The sequence below is a fragment of the Acanthochromis polyacanthus genome, chromosome 7, assembly GCF_021347895.1.
Source record: "Acanthochromis polyacanthus isolate Apoly-LR-REF ecotype Palm Island chromosome 7, KAUST_Apoly_ChrSc, whole genome shotgun sequence".
NCBI classification, from domain to species: domain Eukaryota; kingdom Metazoa; phylum Chordata; class Actinopteri; family Pomacentridae; genus Acanthochromis; species Acanthochromis polyacanthus.
The window spans coordinates 15,450,907-15,469,742 of NC_067119.1; the positions used below are offsets into that span (position 1 = coordinate 15,450,907).

Consider the following 18,836-nt stretch of genomic DNA (forward strand, 5'->3'; position numbering starts at 1 on the left):
AACTGAGGTAAATTTAATGAGGTTGAAGTAATATGTGCACACCAATATCTATACCATATTCCATTATTAAACAAAAGATGAATGCAGGTAAGTGTGCTCTGATTTGCTCAGTTTAGTTACCGAATAGAACAGAAAAAAAATACCATTTGCAAACAATTTGTATTAAATGGCCCCTGAACATGTCTCCTGGACTTGTGACTTATGCACCAGAGAGCTCCGATTGGAGGAGAGTGGGGGCGTCCAGTGAATTAGTTCCCTTGTTATTAAATCATGTGGACTTATGTTGTATTAGATGTGACAACAGAACAATGCATCTGGCCCACAGACCAATGCCATTGTGAATGCACCACAGGGCTGGAACTGGGTCCCCAAAGCTCTCTGTGGGATGTTTGGTGACAGCTCTGATGCTCGTCTTTGCAGCAGCTATGAAAATGATATAATTTTTGAGTAATTTCATCTATTATTTGTCAGTAGAGTCGCCTAGTTTTTATGCATGAACTGCTGCAGTTTGACAACGCCAACAACTTCAGCCTGAAAGCAGTTTTCACAACAGATTTCTTTCTTGATGCATGCAGTGGTTTTATTTTTAGTGATCCAACCTGAGTGATTCTGTCCATGACTTTGCCCATCCATTCTGGTGGAGTCACAAATGTAACATAATAATCAGTGTCAAAGGAAAGGCTGACATTATTCTGTAATTCTGTGTTAACGTTTTAAAAAAAATCACACCAGATCAAACAATGCATTATTCAGAATATGTAAGTATTTTTCAATTTCTCCAGTCTGTGGTGCTCAGACCCAAGATTATGGGTTCAGATGGAAACCTTTTTTTATTTTAAACAAAGGCTAAATCATTTCCTAAAATAGCAGGGAAATGTAGTTTTCAACAATCCAACTGAAGTAAATGGTGCACTTCTCGAGGACTGTCTTCTGTGGTGGATTTAGTATGTCAGTGATGTTTACAGCAGGGGTTAGTGTGTACAGAACCAGTAAAAGAAAAACACAAACCGCATCCAATGTCTCACACATTGTATCGATTTGGCTCATTTATGTGTGAAGACATACAGCTACGATACTTTGATTTATTTCCAGAGAATTTTTTAAAATGATCAACACAACTGAGGAATGGACTGCAATTTCCGATGCCTTTTTTTGACAGTTGTTCCACAAAAGTGCTTGATTTTCAGTTTCTGAGCCACCTAGCTGAGTTGCTTCAGGCGACATAAGTCACAGCCGTATTCCTATAATTGGTTTTCTTCAATAGCATGCCTTTCAATAGCCATGTAATTTGTGTTTCGCTGTCTGTTTTTATTTCGCACCTAATGAAAGACTACCCTTTGTGTCATCCCCCTGCAAGTCACCTGTAATGCATTTAGTGCAGTTTCACATCAAAGTGTGGCCATTTGCAGCTATGTCAGGTCCTCGCTGTCTATCGGATTAGGACATGGCTACAGGGGGAACACTTAAACATGCGCGAGCACATGCACGCACGTGTACATACACATAAAGAATAACAGCAAAAATATATGAATGGATCACTGTGCTCCTCCTTAACGCAGTCCTGCTGACAGGCTCAAAGTGATTCACAAATAATTCACCATTAATACTTCTGAACCCCAATCCGATATTCCAACTCCCTAACCTGCCATATATATGACAGCAGGAGGTCGGTGGGACGGATGCAGTGAAGTGGGCAGGAAATTGAAGTGAATTGGCAAGATTGCATGGGATGAGTAAGCTCCACAGAGTATCAGCATGAGAGCCCCACCATGTGCAAAACAACACAATTAAGAGGGACGCTTAGCCTAATCACTGAATGCATCATGCAAATGATGTTTTTTTTTTCAATGCCTACTTTAATCTCGGCTGTTATCATAGAATACAAATTAGGGACTTAACTCTAATGAAAGGAGGAGAGAGTGAAGAAGAGGGACCGCAGAACACAGAAAGAGTGCTATTAAACAGAGAAGTTGGAGAATGACAGTGGATTTAAATCTGTGAGCTGCATTCAGAGTCAAGTTACTCAGATCTACAGTGGCTACGCTGTTCTCAACTTTGCATCTGCGTGTTTACTTGTATTGTTGTGTCTACTCTACCTTTGCAACGTGTGCATTTACAGTGTTTGATTACTACACTTTGATTTGGACAAATTAACTGGATTCAATAAATACACCAGACCTGGAACATACACATGCACTTTCAACAAAGTCCTAATATCATGAGCAATGTGAGAGTAGCAGCTGTTGCAGAATTATGGGCTCAGGTTGTAAAACTGTTGCTTTTAGTGTTTCCATTAAAGCCTGTTTTCATTTAGGTACAGAATAACTGCTTTTCAAAAATAGGCATGCAACTAAAACCATATTTTGATCTAATTCCAAGGCAAATACTTGTTTAAAAAAAGAGACACTTATTTTGCAGTTTCACTACGTGGTAAATGTGCTTCTGAAAATTCAGTGTTTGACGCTAAAAAGCTGTATGTAAACCAAGTCAAACAAGGCCACTGCTGGAAATACTATATGTCCGACTGCAATAAAACTTAGGTTTCATTGAGCAGTAAAAACCTCGGGGAATATATAGGAAATACCTCTGTCAAAACATTCGTCGTGTTACATAAGTAAATAGGCTGCATATGAAATACTGCGGATTATTTTTTTCTTGGTGCATAAAGAAGACTATTAACTGTGTTTCAGCAAAGTCTGTTTCACACACAGATAAAAATCTCTACCACTTGGCATCACACAGAGCTTAAATCACAGATTTGGACCTCTTTTGTGTGCACAGTATTTTTACCACATTCATTCTGGCGTCTCTAATACACGCCTGACACACATAGTATGCTTCAACCATCCTCATAATGTTCAGTGTGTCTGTAAACTGTCTTAGGTCAGTAAATAGGGGCATCTTCTTCATGACATCAAATCCCAGAGGCCCCTTGTGATTGTGGAAGACAAGAGGCAGCTGGATGTCTGGTATTCATTCAGCGGTTCCACAACATGGCTCAGGATCCTCCCCCGCTGAACTCCAACCACCATTATGTAGGGATGTGTGCTAATGGCTCACAGTCTGCGGTCTAAATAAACAAACCTTGAAAATATCCTTTCCAAGCAAGTTGTGGATCCAACACATCCTGGCTGCAAAAACACAGTAATACAGCTTCTTTTCTATCTCTCAGCTCATATCACTTCTTCATTGATTCAGACTGTAACCACACATATTCATGCACACTCGCAATGCCAGTCACTGGTGGTCCTCTACCTCCAATGGCTTGATCAGGATCACAGAGTAATAACAAAGGATTATGGAATATTATTCTCTGCATGCCTGTCCTAAAAATTGGTTCCCATACTTTTCTGATGTGGTCCACCTCCATCGTCTGTATACGCAAGCACACTCACACACGCACGCATGCACACACACACACACACACACGTTGCAGGTAAATAACTGTGGAGTGAAGACCAAAGAGAGAGACATCCTGTTTACAGAGAACAGAGAGGTATGTAGAGATAAGAAATCAGGGTCCGTCTGTCTCTCTCTCTCTCAGAAACACACAAATCCCACATAGACACACCACACACAGCCGCTGACTCTTCCATCATCTCCCTAAAAATAAATATCACCAGGATAAAAAAAAAAAAGATTCAATCTCCGCTTCACCAGTGTTCAGCTTCGCTTAATGCACCCAAATTGCACCAATCATAGTCTTTTTATAAAACTGTATATGTATAAAAATGACTGCTGAGACTGAGGAACCTTTTGATGGAAAGGCCTAGTGGGTGGGGGGCATACTTTTGCCAATGATTTGTGGTTACCTAGGGTACGAGAACGAAAGAGCATCACTGAAGCCCATTATCTTTAATGTCTTACATGCTGTAAAAATTATTCTATTGTTGTCATTACAGCATGTGAACACTACCACCAGGGACACTGAATTTGGTGGTAATTTTCAGATCGCAAACACAACTTTAACACATTAGGAGAGAGATGCAATGATTGTATTGCGCTGGAATTTAGATTTAGTAAACCAGCACATACAAATGTAGACATGAACAGTGTCATTATAATTTCCATGCAGTATGAACCAGAATGGGGAAGCGAGAAGAGAATTCATGTAATTTTCAGGCTTACCACACATGAAAGTAGCAGATATGGATTTTCAGACATTGTAGAAATGGCCATCATCTGAATTATCTGTGGGAGAAAGCTCAGTAATAACCTTTATGGTGTGGAAATCCATATGTCTGCCTGGGGACATTTCAAAGCTGTGTTTGAACCTGGTTGTGTCTTTGCACAGCTTTACGTTGGGAGATGTAAAGCTTTGTTGAACCAACTTCAGTTTGATTGATATTATCTCAAGTAAACAATAAAATAAAAAGTTCTCTGAAAATTGATCAAATTAACTCTTCATATATTAAATTGCTTTTAATGTATTTTTAACTCGAACAGTCATTCCTTTGCAGTAAATGTCCGCAAATCATTTGATTAAAAATCTGCGTCTGTAAGTTACAGAGGATGGTGTTTTGTTGAAGGACTGTTGGCACATAATACTACATTTAAAATATTTTTTATGTATGTAATTATGATTCTAATAAAGCATTGAAAATACGTCGTAAAAATGTCTAAAAATTGCACAATCAATGTCTGTTAAACAACAGGACCACCTGACCCATTAGCACATCACCATGCCATGTCATGATGTGCATAAATTAAAGTAACGTATATATTTCCATTAGAGCTTAACATGTAAACGTTTCACTGCAAGGTGGTAATAAATTGGATCAAAGTGTGGATTTCACAGCATTTTTCATTTTCTATTTCTACACCAGAGCCTGTGTTTCTGTGTCTTCCTGCTTTTCTGTGAAATGATTGTTATTACAGCATCAACCATTTATTGTTCTGCTATAGGGCAGAAAATAGTGTTCAACAAAGGTTTGTGGCTCACTTGTGTTTGTATAACCTTCTGTCCTGCTATAATTACGATGTATTGATCTTTCTGTAAATACTAACACGTTAGATAAACGTGATTAATAACAGTTATCAACCCAGTTCCTTTTCTGCTCATGCAGTTCATTAAATTCCACGGGCAGCGCTCCAGTCCAGAAACATTCAGAGCGTGCGTGGTACACATTACTCAGAAAATACCGCAGTGTGAATCGGTGTCAGGAGGATGTAGCAATGTGTTCTCTGGATTCAATTCATCCGGCAGCAACAGCAGCAGTCAGGAAACTAGCTACCGTAGAGTTTGACTCCCGAACATCTCAGTAACCAGGAAATGCCATCCAGAAGACCTGACAGAGATTCTGCAACTGCGTCCTGCACCTGATCATGAAAAAGAAAAACAGGTTGAAAATCTCTACAAACTAGATGAATGTAAAAGCGCTTTAGCTGATCAAACAACAAGAGATTACCATCCAGCGGTTCGACAGCTGGGGCAGGCCGAGTCTCTTTGCCATTTCAACACAAGGAGTTCGACACCTGGTGCTGAGTCCGTCTGTATTGTTATGTTGGCCATTTGTTTGAGCTGGTTGTGAAGGTTCTCTGGAGATACAGGAGAGCACCAGCAGAGGCCTGGATGTGGCAGCACCAGCACAGTTCACCACAGCACGAAGCTGGATCACCTCTGATATCCCTTCCCCTGTGGAAGTCATGGATTATAATGCAAATGTTGTGCGCTGATCGATCAAAAACTTGTGCGACATGGTAACAGGCGAAAACCAGGAGCAGCAACAACAAAAACACCTGTAATCTCACCTCTCCCAGGCTCTGCATTGGCTACGTAGATGAAACCATCCACCACCTGGCACACTTGTTGGACCTGAGGAGCAGGACTATAAACCGGGTCACCCGACTCATCGGTTCCTTCAAAAGTAAAGAGCTTATTACTGATGCTCTGCTGCTGCACTCTGGCTCTTTCCCTCTCTGCCCTGCAGATGCAAACACACAAATGTTATGAACCGTAGCTGTACTCACTTTAATATCCAGGAAAATATCAGCAATTGGAAGTGCTTACCTGTTGGTTGAATATAGAGTCAGGATATTAAATTTGTGTTGGTTGTTGAACACGTAACTGATCCCTGAGCCAACACCTAGAATAGAGAAGAAAACGTTGACCCTGGTTTGGTTACATTCTTTTAACAGTTAGGCTGAAAGTGACTAGCAAGACAGTGGGTCAGTACTGCCACCTAGTGGTAGATAAATAAACTTACAACACGTATGATACCAGTAAGATAATTGCTTATTCCCCCTAATGTTTTTCTTGATCCAGTCTGTGTGATTGAAATGCAATAATGTAATATTTGCATTAAAGCACCATTTTAGTGGCTAAAGAAGAAGCCAGACTTTACAACTGACTTGGGCGGGCCTTGTCACACCTGAACTTGTTTTATGGCACTTATCCAGGTTGTTTTTCTCCTAACTAGATCCTAGCCTGTGTTGTATCGACTCTCAGATGTACATCGCTTTGGACAAAAGCATCTGCCAAATGAAACTTTAGAGCTGTAATCACTGTGTAAATAATAATAGCAAGACCCATTATTATAAGCACTGAACATCAACGTTTTCTCACCATTTATTTGTCTGTGTGGAATTCCTGACACAGGAAGAATGTCTGGGGAATACATGAGCCTCGTGACTAAAGAGACATCCAGCTGCTCCATGCCAGGGCCAAACATGGCATAACGTGGTTCAGATGAGGGCACCAGAGACTGAAGAAAAGAGGTCACAACCTCATATGCCGGCCGTGAAGGAAGCCATTGCTTTCTGCAGGATGGGCAGCCTTTTAGGTATCTGTTGACACAAAAAAGGTGGTCAAAAAACTTACTTGCTACCAGCTGACCTTGAAGCCGAATGACAGCCAAAGATACCCACTCAGACATGCAGTCAAATTTCAGCTCCATCCCTCTCTCTTCCCCCTCTTCTCTATCGTCCAGGCTCTCGTCTTCGCTGACTAATGGTGCATCCAGCAGCTCCAGATTGGGCATGCTCACATGATCAATGGAGGACCAGTATGGCATGTCCCGCAGCAGGAAGTACCTCCACAGCAATGGATCCCTAACCATGGCCCTCCAGTACCGACTAGTGGCTCCCAGGCGGCAGATGTCCGCAGGAGATAGAAAGGTCATAATCAGAAACTGTACATCCACCTTTAGGAGGAAGGAGATAAAAAATATTCTAATCACTGCTTAATGTTGTTAACAAGTGTATATTCTGATACGTCCTCACAAGACAACCTGGGTGCTATGTTTTAGTTTAGTGCCCATAAAAGTGTCAGTTCTAATTGAATTCCAAGTCGAACAATTAACCACCACTGATGACAGATTAAGGCTAAGTGCTGATCAAGAACAGGCAAGAGATGGAAGCAGGGAGCAAACTGTGAACAATCAATAACACCAACATCTGTATAATCAATGGCCTTCAGCCTTTATTCATCACTGATGCAAGAGATATACAAAACCTTGAGGCCAGTTGAGTAAAACTAGTATTTCAACAATGTGAAAGTACTCTTGATAGTAAAGGCATTTAAAATGGTACCAATATTGTAGATTTGTTTTTTCCTTTGCTTGGCTTAGTTGCCATTGCCCCAAATGAATACAGGGTTCACTTTATGTAATGTTAAGTATTGTCCTCTGTAAATGTCTATCACACCTCTCCACTAAAAAAATGTATTTGGTGAGTAAACAGTGTTTTAACATCTAAATGGTGAAGTTTGTCATGTTTAATGACTATCAGATTCTACAATGGTAAAGTGTCCGACTAATGTTGCAGGAAAATGAAATATTTTCTTGAAAAATAGTCAGATAAATTAAACACATTTAAGTCCATTCATATTAGAGACCTCAAGTTCCTCTGCTGCCTCAAAAATGTGAGTTAACTGCACTTACATTGATTCAGTGGTTAAAAGGCATCTCATTAGTTGTGTAACTAGCTGAGTTACATTAAATTAACTTGAAAATAACAAGTTCAAGTTAAGATATTAAGTTGAATCAACTTCTCACTTAGACAATAGTTGGCTTTGCTTTTACAAGTTTAAAAAGTTTCTTCCTCATTTGACTTACTTAATTTCCTTGGTTGAGGAAACTCTTAGCTGTTGAGTCATTCAACATTTCAGTCAAAATGCCTCAAAGTTATAAGAAGCCATGTTTTTACATTTAAAAGTTATTTAAAAATAAAAATTGAAGTATATATATATATATATATATATATATATATGGCATGCCGTTTAGGAAATTATATATATAATGAAACTTGATATATATATAATGAAACTCGATATATATATAATGAAACTTGATATATATATAATGAAAATTGATATATATATATAATGAAACTTGATATATATATAATGAAACTTGATATATATATATATAATGAAAGTTGATATATATATAATGAAAGTTGATATATATATATAATGAAAGTTGATATATATATAATGAAACTTGATATATATATAATGAAATTGATATATATATAATGAAAGTTGATATATATATATATAATGAAAATTGATATATATATAATGAAAGTTGATATATATATATAATGAAAGTTGATATATATATAATGAAACTTGATATATATATAATGAAAGTCGGAATATAGAATGTTCAGATTTTCATTCCATCTATTCAAAGTTTCATTCCATATATTCAGACTTTTTCCTACTGAGCCCTGGAAGGACATGGCAAACAAAAACAGGAACCTTATTGGACATTTGCTCTTCAGATGAGCTCTTCTGTGATTATCTATCTGTCTTCATGGTTGTCACAGGGAACGGCGACTACGTTTGAGAAAACAGGTAATTTTTAGAGATGTTTTGATTCTGAACACTGAACGTGTTAGCATTAGCTTAGCTACTTAGCTTCGACTACATTTGCATCCCTACATAGCTTAAAGGTTAAACACATGCACCATATGTTGATGATAATGATAATATCTATGTTTATCTTTATAGCTGGTCTTAAGGCTAATTACGAGGCAGAGGTCAGCTGCTGCCTGGACACATCCATGATCACGCCACTGGTGGGACACAATTGTACTGGATTTCAGCTGAAGGCTGCTGTTCTGTCCAAACTGAGACATTTTTATTGTGACATACCCTCCACTGTTGTTAGCTTTTGATTCAATAATTTTTTTTGAGATGAGGAAATCACTATTGCATGTTTCTAGTTAAATACCCTACTTTTATGATATATCACTACAGCGTGCACTTTTTATATTTTCCATCAATTTCACCCAAAAGTTGAATAACTACTTGTGAGCAGTGTATGTAGACACATAATAGAAGCACATTTCAATAATATGTCTGCTGCAGTAGTGCAGTTTATCTACCTAGATTGGTGTAACAGTAAAAAAAACAACAATATATGCTACTGATGTTTCTGACTAAAATCTGCTTGAAAAGCACAACTGCTTATCTGTCAAAATGTGTGTAACAAAAGTGTGCACTGAACACTGAATAAAGTCTCTGTAGATTATAGACAAAATTTGCATCTCTCATCACAAATTTCTGTTCATTCATCCAAAGTGCATGAGTAAAATACAAAACAGGTGAAGTACTAAAAAAGATTTATTTTCTAGAAAAGCCAATAGTCAACAATGCAGTTTAATTCTGGGACAGTTGCTCCAGCACCGACACCATGCGTCCCATCAGTGCAACCAAGGTTTTCATTCATCTTCTGGATGTTCTGGAGCATGGCAGAGGTCACGTCTTGGTGTCTTCCAATCTGTTCCAAGAAACGTTCCTCTGACCTCTCCAGATACTGCAGAGGATCCACAGCAGCTTCCTGGTTCCCTTTTCCTGCATAAAAGCACCAAAAAGTACGAGTTGTCAGTAATTATTTTCTATTTTCATAAACACAGTTAACTTAAAGTAAATGTTCTATTTTGTGATTTTAGGATGGGTCAAAAGATAACATACTGATCATGTTGATGTCTGCATAGTCTAAACAGATCTTACTTGATTTGGTCTGTAGAGAGGAGGACAGCGTGGAGGAGCTGCAAGACGGAACCAGTAAGCTGCAGACTAGTGCTCCTGGTAACTGGACCTCATCATCCAAGGCCGACAACTAAATAAAATGAACAAGACATGCTGTTGATAGCATCTGTAATACAAATGATTTTATCCATTAACTGATTTATTGCTTTGTCCATACAATGTTAGAAAGTCTTACAAATAATACCTGTAATAATTTCCAACAGTGATAAATGCCTTGTTTTATTTTACAACAAAAAACACCAAAAGCATCTGTGTATAAGAAATCAGTGCATTGGATTTCCACATCTGCAAAGCTAGAAAATCACACATCAGAATTTCACCTTGAAATTATGAAAATAGCTGCAGATTACCAGTACTCTTTACTTCATTGTGTTAACTTGATCATTTCAATCAGTTTTTTAGACTTGTATTACTGATACGAAACATAATCAACACATAAATTAAAATGTGTTCGCAAAGAGTTCACTGGTTCTTCAAGGGAAATTTCAATGATAACCATATAGTTCAGTAATATGATTAATGGGTCATTGTGTAACAGCGTGGGAGGTTCTGAATACAGGTCTTGGACTGAAATATTGCTGCTGCTTTCCTCCGGTTTTATAAGGAGTTGTTTCATAGCTTGTTAGCTTACCAGCGGCTAACTGGCTGGCAAACAATAGTTGAACGCCAACCTCTAATCACTGATCCGGTGTCCGGACCGCGTTAGCTGGCGGAACGTTCATAATACTGATGTGGGACTGTTGTAGCTAGCGTATTCATAGTAGGATAACAGCAGGATGTTGGAGAAATAAAACTTACCATTATCAGGATCGCTGGTCTGCATGGCAGACTCTTAGCGCATCGCACTGCTTGAATGTCTGTGTGTTTCAGGCCGATTTTAAAATAAAACTCAATAAAATTCTCGTCCGGGTGAGTGTCCTTCGTTGTCGCTTCGCCATACGGACATGTCCCTTCCGGGGCTCGGTAGGAAAAAAAGATTTGATATATATATAATGAAAGTTGATATATATATATAATGAAAGTCGATATATATATAATGAAACTTGATATATATATAATGAAAGTTGATATATATATATAATGAAACTTGATATATATATAATGAAAGTTGATATATATATAGTGAAAGTCGATATATATATATAATGAAAGTCGATATATATATATATAATGAAAGTCGAGATATATATATAATGAAAGTTGATATATATATAATGAAAGTCGATATATATATAATGAAAGTTGATATATATATAATGAAAGTTGATATATATATATATATATATCAACTTTCATTATATATATATCAAGTTTCATTATATATATATCAAGTTTCATTATATATATATCGACTTTCATTATATATATATCAAGTTTCATTATATATATATCAAGTTTCATTATATATATATCGACTTTCATTATATATATATCAAGTTTCATTATATATATATCGACTTTCATTATATATATAATTTCCTAAACGGCATGCCATATATATATATATATATATATATATATATATATATATATATATATATATATATAGAGAGAGAGAGAGAGAGAGAGAGAGAGAGACACATATTTGGACTAAGTTAACCAGAAAAGATCAATTGCTTTGATTGACTGTTTTTGCAGTGTACATAAGATATTTTGTTTTAAATAAACTGGGTTACTTCTCTACGATGTGCTTTCACTAGATTACCGTTGCCAATTTTTCTGTTAGCTTAAAGTGCCAAATTTCTCTGAATTGACCCAAAAACCTGAACGTCCATGTCAATTTAGAAAAAAAAACGACCGGGTAAATTACATTTTTTTTAATAGGAAAAAAACAAAAAACATAACACACACAATATTTACAGCAGTTTTTGGCCATGCTTACAGGGGAGCTGAAGTTTCGGTCTAATATTGCTCTATTTAGATGGCTGAGATGAACAGAAACAGGTGTTAAAACATGTAAACACGCTCAAACAGTAAGAGAAAATAACTCAAATTAACTGCCAATGAAAGCCCCATTTACTTTACCGGTAAGGTGTCCAAAAATCCAGATTGTGCATCGTGTTGTCCAAGATTTACAGCAGGCACCAAGATATCTTTAGCAACTTTATCTGGAAAATATCGGTCTCTAAACCGTCTGAGGTTGCGAATTACTACAGACTCAAGTTGCTGAATCTTTTCGGCCATGATTTCAGATTTGTGCAATATTAAATAAATCACTATTAAATCACAGTACTTCGAGCTAAATGTCAACAATGCCGACGTTTCCAGAGAATTTCCGGGCTCTGACGTTTCCCTACTTCTCATACTTCCTTGTTAGTGGCAGGAATGGGGCATTGTGGGTATTGAAGTTGTAAAATATTATTAAGCTGAACGCAAATAAATGACGTTTAATGATCTGTGTTGCAATGTTTTGTTTTTCTTAAAACAAAGCACGTGTTTATTGTCAACAAGGACATAAAAAACAGAAAATGATTTTTGTCCAAACAACACAGATTCTCTATTAATAGTTACACTATCAATGTTATGCAAGTGGCAGAAAAAAAGGAACTTGCAACAGATGAAAATACAAGTGGCATTACAAAGCTGGTATGAACAAACTTGAACATACTTCAAATTGGTCATGAATACATTTTTGTCAAACAGTTTTGAACACCTTTCTTTGCTGTTTTGTGCGTATATTTTATACACACATACATACATATGTATATGCTATTATAATATATTAAAAGCATAACAAAATGGCAACAAAACAATAAATAAAATGTTAATGTGCAATGTCTCATTTCCAGCTGGATTATCTTTAAACTTGTAACAATCTTAAAAATGAAAAAAGGTCAATTATCTTTAATTAATAACCTCTTTTTATTAATATCAATGTTATTATAACACATTCTTAGAGCAAAACAAATGCCCCAGTCAACAGTCTGGAAACAGGATGATAACTGCTCTTTCAGCAGGACAGGGCAAATAATTATTCAACAGCCTCTGATGCAGTCTCTGTCTTACACAGCCAGTCTTTTACTTTCTAACTTCTCATTCACCTGCTTTGGCCTGGGCCATTTGGCATAAGATTAGGTTGCCTATAGACACTGATCCAAAGACTCTTGCTTCACCTACATTTTCTCCCCGTGCCTCACCCATAACCTTCCACAACATTACACCCCATCTGATGGGTTCCGTTTTTTATTTGGGATTGACACATTAGAATACTGAACTTAGATCTGTGCCCGAGGGCAACATCGACAGAGGAGCAGCTTGGTTCACTGTAAAATACTAAGGATTTCCTTGGCATTCTCTGTGTTCCAGCCCTGGCCTTGCAGAGGGCCCTCACAGGCAAGCACATATTTGTTGAGGATCTGAGTGCCAATGTCCCGAAACTGGAGGCGATCTTCTTTACGATCCATAGTGTCAGCGCTGCAGTCTTCGTACTTGACTGCCCAGAAGCACATCTCCCCAATGTACATCATCGTCAACAGGTGCGTGTCTGAAAAGATGCCTGGAAGAAAACATAAGCAAACAGTGAGTATAATAAAACAGAAGCAGCAGGACAGTTTTTGTCATAACAACAACGCTGACAACATATTTACCTTCAGATAGGATACTTGCTGTAGCGGTGTCATGGAGCACCACCCCATCGTTGAGCTTCACAGAGTTTCTCACCTGCAGCATTCGCATCAGGTAGCGCACGCCTTCCTGAATACACTAGGTCAAAATGTACATTAGACCTATTATCAGCATGTGCCAACAAAATCATTCGAAACTGGACTACTGTTAACACCAAAGCAAAGTTAATTTGTATGGCTGAATCGGCTTAGCTCACCTCTCTGTTCACAAGCAATATTTATTCAATCTATTTAGACCAGGGGTCAGCAACCTTTAACACTCAAAGAGCCATTTCGACCTGTTTCCCACAGAAAAGAAAACACCGGGAGCCGCAAAATCCTTTTGGCATTTAAAATGAAGACAAAAATAAAATAAAATAAAATAAATAAATAAAATGAAGACAATGCTGTATATATCATTTTTTGTTTTTACCTCTATGCCCTTGTTAATCAGTCGTGATTACTTAATTACAAAGCCTCTAAATAGATAGATTCATTTTTTAATTGTGTCCTACCACTAATATTTATCTTACTTGGTTAATGTCATTTTTGCTCCTGGACCTCATATGTTACATAATGTTAGCTGGAAATCAATATTTTGCGAATGTCTATTTAACTTGGAAAATCTATATCTATTTATCTGAAGCTAATAACTTTTCTCCGGTAAGTCGCTGCCCTATTTTCCAAGACGACACTCCTCTGACTCTCTGACCTGCTGCCTGGATGTGACATCGAGCCGTGTTCTTGCGAGTAACGTGTATTACCCTATCATGAGTATTTTTGACTCTAAGACTTGTCTTTCTTGGAGTGGAGCTTTAATATACAGGCTTGCCATTCTTGAGTACAAAACGATGTGAAACTACAGGCGTTGCTTCTCCAGGAGCAAAATTTAAAAAAGGCATGAAACGTGTGGGAATCGGAAGCTCCGTGTTGTCTCTCTGCATTAGCTTTGCGCTCTCATGTCACAGGCACAGCACATCCGGTGGAGTGACACGTCAAAGTAAGAGCGGTAATTTCACAATAAAATTATCTATATTAAAATGCATTGAAACGCGCCTGAAAGGCAGAACAATGTATTTTCCAAAGTTACAGAGAGCCACAACAGAGGGCTGAAAGAGCCGCATGCGGCTCCGGAGCCGCGGGTTGCCGACCCCTGATTTAGACCATTGCAAAGTGTGGTACCTTAAGGAATGTGTCCTTGTTTTTCTTGATCCACTGTTTCCGCTGATGAAGGGTATGGCAGTACATGTACAGCAGAGCTCCGCGTCTCCAGTAGAGGCATTCTAACAGCTCTAGGCCCAACACAGACTGCACCTGTCAGACACCATGAACAGTACTGTCACATGATGACATGTTACTTGCAAGTCAATGACATATGTGCCACAGAGAAACGTGGACCACACCTCTTACAAAAGTTATACTTGATAGATAACCAGTCCAAAACACTATATAGTTATATTTATATTGAAGTAAATGGGCCAGATTACACATTCTGATGTTGTCTCTCTTCTTGATTTCATGATAAGGACTTCATTAATTACTATGTGGAGTAGCATGAAACACACAAAATCATTCTCAGACAAACGTGTATACCTCTTGCGTTGGCGTTAACCTTGCTGCCAAAACTTCTGGCTCGGTCAGGTCTTGCAGCAGCTGCTGGATTTTAAATGGTGAACAGTCCTCAGGGAACTCCTGGTCCACCAGTTTATTCTCTTCATAAAAAGTGATGTCTAGAATTACCTAAATGATTAAAAAAAATATATAAACAAATGTGGATCCACAGACAACACTGAATAATCTGTTAAAGTTGTCAGATATAATTACGTCCCTCTACTTACAAAATATTTTTTGGAAGCTCTTCATTCATAAAGTAAATCAAATCAGTGATTAAACTGATAATATACTTGCAAGAGTATAACAATGGCTAAAGTGATAGCCACTGCTACAACCACCTCTCCAAATAACTCAATAAAACTGGTTTTAAAAAAAACGTTTCAAGCGTCCTTATACATACCTAATTAACTTGTAGGAAACATGTAGTAGCTAATTAATTACTAGAAACTCAATATTAACAACCTCCTAAGCCTTTTTAGTCAAGGATTAAACCACTGCACAGAACATAGGATGCTTGGTCTTTTTTTTTTTTTAACCAATGTTTCTTTCTTCGCTTGCATCTCTATGCTGAGATGTGCTACACAGGATGCAACAGATGTGAGGAAGAAAGGAAAAATAGAGAAATCTTATTTAGCAACAAAAAATACTTGAGTTGTCATTATTTTTGGAGAGATGGTGATCAGTCATGATGCACAGCATCTCAGTTGCAGAAATAAGTTACAGTTGAAGTCTCAGAGACTTCAGTGGAGGGATAAACACCATTCTTATGAAAAAAATTCTCTCATTTGGTTGTGGAGACCGCTGTCTAAGATGTTGGCCCAAAATCTACACTAGGTATTCAACTTGGTTGCGATCTGATGACTCAAAAGACAATAGCATATAATATGCTTCTCCTTTAATTTGCTAACCATTTGTATGCATCAGTCACAGAATATGACACTAAAATAACGACATAGAAAATTACAATATCAAGGAAAAAAAGGCAAAATTACCTGATTTATAACCTAAAGGAACTCGCACATCTATGACTTGAGACAGTTGCATAGGACTGGGACAAGTAAATCCAAAGGTTTCAGACTTTAGCTAACTGGCCAAGATACAATTATTTGTGCAACATTGTGTGCTAGACCTTCATCAGGCAAATAGGATGCTGACATTCCTATTTTAACAGGTAGTAAATCATATAACAATAACACCAGACTGATGTTGCTTTCAAAACAGTACACCAGCTCCTGTAACTCTCCAGTCAGAGACGCAGACAAATAAATACTTTTTGACCAAAGCCCAAGGTTCTCACCAGTGCATTTCAGCGTAACGGGCCGTTATGCTGTTGTAACGAGCTGTTACGCTGTCAGTTTAAAAGATTACGCTGTGATTAGGGCCGCTACGCTGTTATTTTGACAGATAACGCCATGGGCGATTGCTTTTATTGACTGGGTGCCTTATCTAGGTTAATTTATGTCTCCCCACCTCAGCCGTACTTTCCTGTCGATTGACCGTTCCCGTCTAAAATTAAGAGTTGCTTCCAATCTCGGGGTTACAATTAGCATGTCTCGGTTGTTTCCGTGATGTCATGTACGGTGAATAGTGACCTAAATCATGAGCATTTGGAGCCTCTGCGTGACGCTCATTGGCTGACATCTGGGCCGGCTGCTCGCGAGATTTAATGAAGGCTATTGCGCATGCGCGTGCACGTGCGGGAGGACCTGCCGTTACGCTGTAAAAAAATCCTGGTGAGAACCCTGAAAGCCAATAAAAAATTGCATAGGATACATTCATGGTTTTTCACTTTAAGTTTCCCTGGGAATCTTTTATCTCATCATCATTTAAGGGATTGACACATCCAGGTTATGGACTTGAGGATGGAAGAGAAATGGAGAGAGGAAGCATAATTAGCAAAATGGAAAGCACGCCAAGATGCGCATTTACACCTAACCACTGACCGAAGCACTCCCTGGTTTTGAAATTACCCTTGTTCTAAACACCCCTTAAGGCTAAATATCCAATTACCTATCTTTTTTCACAGCTTAAGCATGAATTTTCACTTCCAGATTCTAAAAGTCATGATGTCAGCTGAATTTGCAGAAACTTAAGGGCCTCTGCAAGTTTGACATTAGGATAAATAATGCATTTTTTAGATGACAATTTTGGTACTTGATTATTAGCTTGTTATTGTACAAGAAGAACTGCCACATAGTTGCTTGTTCTGCCTTCCAAATGCAATGATGTTTTCCCCTGTTATATATAATCAAACAAGATTAAACAATAGTATTTAGATCTCTTGATCAGATCTACCAAGCATTTTCATTACCACCATGATTACTGGAATATTGCAATGGGCATGTGTCACTCCTAAATGATGTATGTAGAAAACTAATCATATACACTATTAAAAAATAATCACATACACGAATAAATATAACTATTAATTGCATCTCAAAACATTTCATGAGGTTTGGTGTAGTGAAATACCTGTGTGTAATCCTGAAGCAGCTTGGAAAGGTTGCTACTCTCCCCTCCTTGTCTGTAAAAGCTTTTCAACTTGTCTAGTATGGCAGACGCATTCTGTAAGTAGTCATCATCTAAGGAAGAACGATGTTAATATTACCAACTGCAAAATTTTAACTGAAGAAAAGCTTGTACTATGTGCTTCACATTTCCGTGTGCTGTTATTAGTAGTTGACGCTTTAAAATTACACAGTGTTTCAACAAAACAATTCAACTGGCGATATATTAATAAAGCGTCATTAGCAAAGTGACTAGCTTATACGATCGCTCAGCAAACAATCACGGTATGGCAAGAAGTACATACTTACATTGTCAAATGTATGCATTGAGACGTAATAGCACATTTAAAACTAATGCCACAGTTCAGCATAAAAAAGCGATGTAAGTACTAAACGCTGATTTACTCTCAAACGTTCAGCCGATTATATTCCATAGCCAGCTGGACGTTTGTCAACAATAATGCATTTTGGCTAATGTTAGCAAACGTACGTTAGCCGTTACCTCGAAAAGCTGCATATTAAAAAAACAACCACAACTACGTGAGTAAATGCTACGATAACATTAATAAGTTAACTATCTACTGCTTGCCAGGTACCCGTTAGAAAAGATGTTATTTGTCAATGTGCATCATTTCATCGGACAGCAGCTGTTGTTATGGATGCAAGCTAACCTACGCTGGGTAACGTTAAGTTAGCTTGTTGGCTTGCTAGTCGGCTAATAAACTAAAAAAGAATGTTAGCCACGTAAACGAGGTGCTAGAAACGGAAACACGGCAAAAAAGCACAACACATCTTATCGATACCTTGCTTTTCAGCTCTGAGACTTGAACACTTGATGTCTAACTCGAATATCCTTCTCTCCAACTCGACACCTTGTCGTCTGTAGTCGTCGGCCATGACTAAAGTGTTGGTCACGTGAGCCAGGGATTACTCACGTGCTCATATGCCATTTAATATTAATCATTATTTTATGTACATGCATGTGTTAGCTAAATGAGCCGTTAAATTCACGCAGATACTTCCTGTATTAATTCTGTCCCCGCTATGTTGAACGGTACTGAATGCGGATGCACGCCGAGTGCTTCTTCACGGCGTCACGGCAGTGAGAGGGTT

General features: G+C 37.9%; 2 protein-coding genes and 1 long non-coding RNA gene across 4 annotated transcripts; all 3 read right to left on the minus strand.

The window, feature by feature from the left end:
- Positions 1–3,840: 3,840 nt before the first annotated feature.
- Positions 3,841–12,304, minus strand: fbxo4 (F-box protein 4). 2 transcript variants are annotated; one of them, XM_022191217.2, is made up of 7 exons: positions 12,026–12,304; positions 6,868–7,142; positions 6,566–6,786; positions 6,011–6,086; positions 5,752–5,924; positions 5,409–5,635; positions 3,841–5,319 (listed from the first exon to the last, which is right to left on the minus strand). In XM_022191217.2, exons 1-7 carry the CDS (start codon positions 12,302–12,304, stop codon positions 5,227–5,229), a joined length of 1,344 nt encoding a protein of 447 aa, XP_022046909.2. In that variant the 3' UTR covers positions 3,841–5,226. The 2 variants fall into 2 exon arrangements, with proteins under 2 accessions (XP_022046909.2, XP_022046908.2); XM_022191216.2 differs by having other exon boundaries at positions 5,740–5,924.
- LOC127534782 (uncharacterized) lies at positions 9,554–11,144 on the minus strand. The gene is made up of 3 exons (XR_007943221.1): positions 10,799–11,144; positions 9,962–10,070; positions 9,554–9,802 (listed from the first exon to the last, which is right to left on the minus strand). It is a non-coding gene; the product is annotated as an uncharacterized LOC127534782 (long non-coding RNA).
- Positions 12,305–12,396: 92 nt separating the features above from the next.
- On the minus strand, positions 12,397–18,759 carry rimoc1 (rab7a interacting mon1-ccz1 complex subunit 1). The gene is made up of 6 exons (XM_022191220.2): positions 18,527–18,759; positions 17,689–17,798; positions 15,196–15,342; positions 14,785–14,916; positions 13,588–13,702; positions 12,397–13,496 (listed from the first exon to the last, which is right to left on the minus strand). Exons 1-6 carry the CDS (start codon positions 18,618–18,620, stop codon positions 13,261–13,263), a joined length of 834 nt encoding a protein of 277 aa, XP_022046912.1. The 5' UTR covers positions 18,621–18,759; the 3' UTR covers positions 12,397–13,260.
- Between the last annotated feature and the right edge of the window lie 77 nt (positions 18,760–18,836).